The sequence below is a fragment of the Fukomys damarensis genome, unplaced genomic scaffold (assembly GCF_012274545.1).
Source record: "Fukomys damarensis isolate Sample0158 unplaced genomic scaffold, DMR_v1.0_HiC HiC_scaffold_22, whole genome shotgun sequence".
NCBI lineage: Eukaryota > Metazoa > Chordata > Mammalia > Rodentia > Bathyergidae > Fukomys > Fukomys damarensis.
The window spans coordinates 21,379,853-21,387,810 of NW_022900934.1; the positions used below are offsets into that span (position 1 = coordinate 21,379,853).

General features: G+C 48.3%; 1 protein-coding gene across 1 annotated transcript in view; it reads right to left on the bottom strand.

The window, feature by feature from the left end:
• Ctnnbl1 (catenin beta like 1) overlaps positions 1–7,958 on the bottom strand; it is a 157,613-nt gene that overhangs the window by 4,610 nt on the left and 145,045 nt on the right. The window contains exons 14-15 of the mRNA XM_010640045.3: positions 6,446–6,583; positions 6,188–6,260 (exon numbers count right to left, since the gene is read on the bottom strand). Coding sequence (XP_010638347.1) covers positions 6,188–6,260; positions 6,446–6,583 — 211 coding nt within the window. The remainder of the gene's footprint in view (positions 1–6,187; positions 6,261–6,445; positions 6,584–7,958) is intronic.

A 7,958-nucleotide genomic window follows, 5' to 3' on the forward strand; every position in this document is an offset into this window, starting at 1 on the left:
GAAGGAACCTTTTCGCTCGGTGCAAACAGGTTCACGTCCTCACAGTGCTCACTGATGCCCGCCCACCCACCCTCAAGGCCTCCAGAAGCGCGACCTGGGGGCCAAGCCACAGTCAGTGCCCAGGCAAGGAAGGAAGGACACTCCATTCACTCGGCCTGTACTTGGTCCCAGGCACCCAACTGTATTTCCAGCCTCACAGCCTTCCTGAGTAGGACAGTATTTATTTTAGGTCTGCTTCTTTACAGAGAAGAAAATCAAGACTGAAACTTGGTATCTAGTAACTTGCCCAAAGGTACAGAGAGATGAAAAGATGACTGCTCATTGGTGCATCCCTTTTCTACTAGTGAATGAGAACTAATTTCAATGACAGAGAGCTATCTGTATTTGGTACCTGCCAGAGACACCCGATGGGTATGCAGCCTACACGTAGATCAGCTGTCCTCACCATGGCCCTTTGAGGCAAGAGCCGTTTACAGATGAACATGCTGCAGCTTAGTGAGGGCAGGTCGCTGCCCTAGGGCAGTGGTGGCGAACCTATGGCACGCGTGCTAGAGAGGGCTTTTTGTATCATTGAAAGTTCTAAAAGGTTCCCCATCACTGCCCTGAGGTCACACAGCTAGGAAGCGCCAGGGTGTAGACTGGAATCCAGGCCACCTCACGGCACACTCCACAGTTCATCGGGGGTAGGTGGTTATCCCTCCCCGCTCCTCCACACAGCACCTCACTATTAAGCAGCATTTCCTGAGAGCTCTCGAATGAATGGGGCGTGTGGCTCAAGGCCGTGATCCTTTCCTGCCTCTAAAAGCCTGTGGCCAATATTTGGGCACAAAGCACACACAGCCCATCGTGTCAACAGAAGATCCATTCTCTCAGCGACTGCGGCTTAAAGATCAGAGGCAAGGCTGGGGTTACCAAGGGCTCCAGAGAAATATGGAAATACATGTTTATGAGTTTCCAAAAGAAGACTTCAAGCCACAAAGAACAAAAACACATCAAAGAGCCACAGGCCAATTTCTGAAAGCACTGGGAAGTCATTGCTGCATGGCTCATTCTTTTCAACTTTCACAGAAAGGGTTTTGAGTCAGTGACCTGCTACGCTTTCCTCTGCAAACGCCTGGACTGTCCCCCAGCACCTGTGTGGTCTGACAACTGTCACCAGTGGAGTACACATTTAGGAGGTCGGCTAGTGGTTTCCACTATCACTCTGGGTACAACTGTTTCTACTCAGAAGTGCTCCCGGGTCACAGTTCCTATGCCACATCCAAGGAGATGGCACTCACTTATGTATGTTCACTTTTGCCTGCGGCACCATCCGTGGCCTCACGGAGATGCCTCCTTCCTTAGGGTCATCGAAATCAGACACCAAGTAGAATGGAGGCTGCCAGGAAATGCAGGGAGTGGAAATGGAGTTGGCGCTAATGGATCTAGAATTTCAATCTTACAAGATGAAGAAAAGGTCTACGGGCAGACAGAGGTAATGGTTACAATAGTTAAAATGGTGAATTTCATGTAATGTATATCACCACAACTTTAAAAATGAAAAAGACAAAGGCTGGGGATTTAGCCCAGTGGTGCTACACCTGTCTGGCAAGCGCAAGGTCCCATGTTTGATCCCTGGTCCAAAATAAATTATTTTATTTATTAATTTATTTTTTTGAGACAGGGTCTCACTATGTAGTTGAGACTGACCTGGAACTTACTATGTAGCCCAGGCTGGTCTTGAACTCACAGTGATCCTCCTGCCTCAGCCTCGAGTGCTGGGATTATAGGCGTGAGCCATCACGCCCAGCTTGGTACAAAATAAATTAAAAAAAAAAAAAAGCTGGTCCCCTTTTCTGTCCAGCCTCCTGAGGTTCCAGTTCCTCTTAGCTCAATTCACATGAGGGGACTATAAGCCTGTTGGGCACAGAGTCCCCTAAGTGTGTCTCACTCATCTCAGGAGCCCACCTAGGCTCCTGCGATGCTTGATAGTGTGTATTCTACTAAGGTGGACGCCTTGCATTTTCTTTTCCTCCTTTCAAGCCTATAGACCTGTATAAGCCGACTGGCACAGCTGGAGCTTTCCTTTCTGCAAGACAGAAAAGTTCCACTATGTATAATTCTGTCTGCGTTTGGACCTGCTTCCCAACACCACTAGTAATGTGGGTGATGCCACTTCACCTCGGGGAGTCTCCATTTCCTTATCTGTAAAGTGGAGATCATCCTGCTCTCTAGACGTGTTGGAGATCAGAGATTATGGACATGAAAAGCCTGGCACCCAGCAGGTGTTCAATGAGGGACCACTCCACCAGCAGGGTCCTGGCTCCCTGCTCAGTAGTGACTGAGTGCTGCTCTGTGCCAGGCACCAATGAGATAATCAGGAGGACCAGTGCTGTCTTTGTGAAACCCCTGGTCTGAACTACCCTTCTCTGTGTGGGTTTCTCGGTCCATGGACCCAGGTGCTGATGAGGGACCCCAGTCCGCAGGCCCAGAGCTGCTGCCTGTTGTGGGGAAGGCTGGACCTTGGGAGTGCCAAATAAGCAGTCTGCAGAAAGGGGGACTTTAATGAACCATCAATTATTTCCTGCTTTCTTGGCACCCCCAACAGTAAAGGAGGGAGGAAAACCAGGAGAAAGAGGACTGAGAACCCTGGGAAAAGTCCCCTGCTGGGCTAGCCTCATCAGCGTTTTCCTGAGACCTCCAGGGATACATCAGCTGTCATTTTGCTGCAAAATGTAGGAAATATGTAGGCCATAAAATCAAAGAAAAAAGCCTGCATCTAATTAGTATGTTAAAAAAAATAAAAGAAGGGAAGCAACCTAAACTGAAAAACAGAATTAAAATCAAAGAGGACAGGCTGATGAGCTGGATGCTTTATGAGGCTTTGTTTTTTCAGGCTTTTTGATGGAAGGGTGGGGGAGGGGAAGGAGCAGATGGGCTTCTAAGAGGACCTGCAGAGCCCAGCTCCAACCCCACCCCAGCCCAGTCTCACCCCTCTGACCTTGGCACTGTTCCCCTGCAGGCGAAGGATCGATCTGTCTCTGAGGGTCCTTACTCTGGGGTGTTCAGGGGCGCTCTCAGAGGGTGCCACTCTGCACAGGCTCTAGCTTCCTCTGGTGAGTCAGGGCAGAGCTGTGTCAATAGCAGAAGGTGAGAACCCTTTGTTTAAGCCTCCATCTGCACAGAATTATATTTCAGGTTGAGGACCTTGGCAACCTGAGCAATGGTGTCCAATGGTCTGGCTTTAAACATCAACTCCACACCAGTGATTTTCAGTGCCCCAAACTAGCATCTCTCCTGTGCTCTAGGAGGACGTCCACTGACTGCTGGCCAGCAAAGGAATTCAGGTCACTACCTGTACCCCAGACTCACCATGTACCTCCAGAACTCACAAGCCCTGCCTCACAACACCCCTACCCTACCCTGTGCTCCAGCCACATCCCTGGTCCACCTTCCAGAGTCCTAACCAAGGCCATTGAATGCTGTCTTGTCTCTGGGCCTCTGTTCTTCTATCTGTGATGTGCTTCTCCCTCAAACAGCCCTCCTCTGAGACACTACTCTAAGCCACACCTTCCTCTATCTCCACTGCCGCCTGCCTGCTGCCCCTGAGCACACCATTCACAAAACACAGCACTTAGCACGTTATAATTACTAAATTGTGAACGCTGAAAGGGTGGGGATCTCACTTAGTCATCCCTGAATCTCTAGCACAGGATGCTGACCCCAGCCCTGACCAAGGCCAGCTGAGTAGTCACTGAGCTGTGCACTCCATTCTGCCTGAATTATGGTGACCAGTGATACAACCACGTCCCCAGAAGACTGTAAACTGCACGGAGGTAGTGCCAGGGACACCTGTGAAGCCCAGGACCTGGACGTGCACCTGGCTAACCCTGGGAAATCTCAAGTATCTGCCAAGTTAAACTCATACAAGAGGAGGGTTTAATTCAACAATGTTTAAAACATTTATTTGTTTCATCATGAGCCTGATTGCTCTAGGAGCTGAGGAGACATGTGATCAAGGAACACAGGTCCCTACATCAGGGAGCTTACATTTAATGTATGAGACAGACCAAATGAGTAAACAAACATAAATAAAAAAAACTACAGATTGTGATAAGGGCTCAGAAGGAAATAAACAGGGCGCTAGGATGGGAATAGCAGATAGAGAAGAGCAGAAAGCTTCAAATGGAGTTTAGGGGCAGAGGTGGCTGGACTCAGGCGGGGAGGACGGGTATGAAGTCTGCACAGAGGCACAGGTGGAGCCAAGCAGAGAGGAGCAGGGAGGCAGCACTGACAGGCCAAGCCCCTGCTCTGGCATGTGCTTTCCAGACCCAGGTCAACAAAAACCCATCTGCTTAGGACCGTGCGGTTTCTGGGGCCAGCTCCCTCTACCAAGGAGTTCTGAACACTCTCATGTATGTGAGGTAGGGTTTGAGAAAGAAAACACCCACCTACTATGTGTCAGCACCTGCTAGAGACTCTCTCCTTCTTAGAAGATCACTGTTTTGATTACAAGGATAGAGGAGCAGGGAAAAGCCTAAACACAAGACAGCAGAGCTGTGAGTAATAAAAAGTTCTAATTGAACATGTGGGCGTTGGAAGTAAATGCCATTTAAAGGCTGGAGCTGCAAATCACTGCACCTGTACCTCAGGGAGGTGGAGGAATGACATGCTAGCAGAATTCATGTGGGTCTGTCACAGACTGCAAGGGGAACAGCCAGGGTCCTACGGGGAAGGCAGGATGCATCCTGCCTTCTCATATTCTCCATCTAAGGAGTGGGCACAATGGATTCCCTGGCCCCTGTCTGGGAGGGCTATCCTGGGAAGCCGATTTCCCTCTATTCCTTTCTGGAATGCCACTGTCACAGCCCCACAGACCAGCTCAGTGCCACTTGTTGTGCATGGCTTCCCACAGGACTTTAGCTGTGCCTCACTGATAATGATGACGAAGGTGATCACCACAATATTTCTTAGTACTCACACTAACTAGCATACTGAGAGCTTATTCGGGGCCGACTGTTTCCTGTAAACCATCTCAATCATCTCACTCAACCCTCTGGGCCATTTGGTGGGGGCAAGAGCACCCGGGTCTCCTGCCTGAGGCAACACAGCAAAAGCAAACCAGGATGCAGACCTCGAGCCAGCCCCAGGTCCCTACTTCACTTTGCTATGTGTATTATACACCTTCACCTTTCTTTACCTGCCAGGGGAACTATGGGCAACTGAAAGGTGAACCTTGAGTGAGTCTAGCCCAATCCCTCATCTTGGAAATGTGCAAAACAAAGGCCAGAGAGGCAAAAGGATCTGTCCATGGGTACCCAGCCCATCTTGAGTCTCTGAACTGTGTTGTATGCAGGACTATAATGTCCAACATGGGCCTCTGCCTGCCATGTGTAGTATTATTCTGGGCTCCTCAGTTAGTGCTCAAGTGGCCTGAGAGCAGGGATGCATCCCAAGCTCAGTAGAGACCCTGCCTCATGACTGAGGATTGCTCACCCACTGGAGTCCTCCCCTGAGCCATTCTAGCTGAGGCAGATCCAGCCAAAGATCCAACAGCACTTGGGAGACTCCATGGGGTGAGTGGGGAAGGAGGGAAACACTGAGCCCTCACCGAATGCCGGCAGTGCCTCCCATAACCTTTGCATGATTTCTTCTTTTTCACAGGTAAATCAATGAACCTGATCTTGCTTGCACAGCTGCGGGATGCGGGGCAAGCACCGGAGGACAGGCTTGCTCTTTCCACTACAACACTGTGCCTCAGGTTCATGGCTTTCCAGCTTGCATAATTCCAGTTATTTCTTGTCAGGTCCTTGTTTTCTTTCCCTATATGAAGTTAGAAGCTGGATTTTTTTGTTTTGCCTTTACATTTTTAACAGATATTTCTGAGCCACCCTGCTTCTTCTTCTTTTTGGTACCAGGGATTGAACTTGGGTCCTTGTGCTTGCAAGGCAGGTGGTGGAACCACTGAGCTAAATCCCTGGCCCTCTGCTTCTTATTTAAATTCTAGTACTAGAAGGTCAGAGGCAAAGAATAACTAGGTTAGTCTTCAGTACTCTGACAAAGGCAACCTGGACACACAGTGAACTGAAAGATACACTCACGCTTTTCATGCAGAACACACTAAACCAGACACCAGAGGTGCTGACAGACTTAGAAGTAAGCACCCCACAACACCAGGAGCCACAGACACAAGCAGCACCTAACTCACCCTTGATGATGTGCCTGACGATTTTGATGGAGCTTCCGCGCATGTTTAGGATCTGGTGAACTCTCTGGCGAATCTAACAAAGAAAGAGAATGGAGAGAAACAAAAGGATCACTTGTTCTGATATCCACCAGAATACAGCCTCAGGATTCACCTCATCCCACGCCTGAGATGAGGGAATTCCAGAAGAGTGCGACCCCTTGCTTCCCTCGAGAGTCTCCACATAAGCAGGTGGCCAGGAAGAAGGCAAACCTCTCCTACCTGGGGGACGTTGGCATTGCAGATCTCGGCCATGATGTAGCAGATGTGCTGGAGAACAAAGAGTCCCGCGTCCAGGCGCCGGAGGTAGAACTCATCTTCCAAGTCACTGTCTATAATCTCTCCACGCCGGACTATGTCCTAGAAACAAAGAAACATTTGGGGATATAAGCCAGTGAGCAGAGGCAAAGAAGGGGTTTCTGGTCTAACCACAACATACAAAGAAAGCCCCTCATCCTGACTTGCTCTCCTCTCCCTCGGCTCTGAAGGAACTTTCTTGGGACCTCCCTCCCTCCCTCCTTTCCTTCCTTTATAAGACGAGCAGATTCTTTGCCTTACATACCTCAGTTTTGGAGAGAGGTGGGGACAGGATCTTGCTATGCAGCTCAGGCTGGCCTTCAACTTATGATCTTCCTGTCTTAGCCTCCTGTGTGCTGGGATTACAGGCTTGTGCCACCCTACTCAGCTTGGTCTCCTCATTTTGAATGGACTACAGAGGCCCTAAGAGTCAAGTTTAAAGCCCAAATATATATATATATATATCTGTTTCTATCTTGTAAGTCAGGGCCAAAATGCTCTCATCCACATATTTAACCTAAAAAAATATGCTGAAGGGACACAAATTTAAACTATGTATTGCTTCTAGTCTTTTTTATTTAAAAAAATGTTCAGTTGACACATTTTAATTGTACATACTTATGGAGTACAGTGTAATTTGATACATGTATACAAAGTAAAATGATCAAATGAGGGTAATTAGCATTTCCATCTCCTTAAACATTTATTGTTTTTTTTTGTACTGAGAACCTCTGAACTCCTCTAATCTAGCTCTTTACGAAATACATAATAAGTGGCTAACTATAGTTTCCTCTCTTCTGTCACAGAGCCCTGGAGACCATTCTTCCTACTGAGCTGTATTCTGGTCTCCACTGCCTCCCCCATAGTGATCACTCTTCTACTGCTAGAAAATAAGCTTGTTTGGCCCACACATTCTTTACTCTTTGGTCTGAGCCTCCATAACTAATCTCTCTACAAGATACGCTCAACTCTTTCCCTTCCAAGTCAAGGGAACACAGGGAAGAAAGGTCGTTTTCTCTGTCTTGGAGCCCAGGGGGGACCAACAGGAACTCCACTACTGTACACACAACCCTTTGCTCACGTTTTGTTGGGTGCAAAATGCTGCAACTTTCCCTTTGTATTTCCTAAGTCCAATACTCCTCTATATCGAAGCTCTAATGGACGAAGGGAGTCTCTTCCCAGTCCTTTGTAACCCAGACCTGCCAGACTTGTCCCTCTTTCTCCAGTGGATTTTTAAGAAACAGCTTTATAGAGATATAATTTACATATCACACAATTCACCCACTTAAATCGTACAATTTAATGGCTTTTAGAGTATTTAGAACTGGGCAATCATCACTGCAATTTCAGAATACACCCTGCCCCACCAAGTGGACAGTAACACTTTTGCCTGGGAGCTCTTCTCCACATTTGGACACTTGCTGCCTTCCTGCTCGTG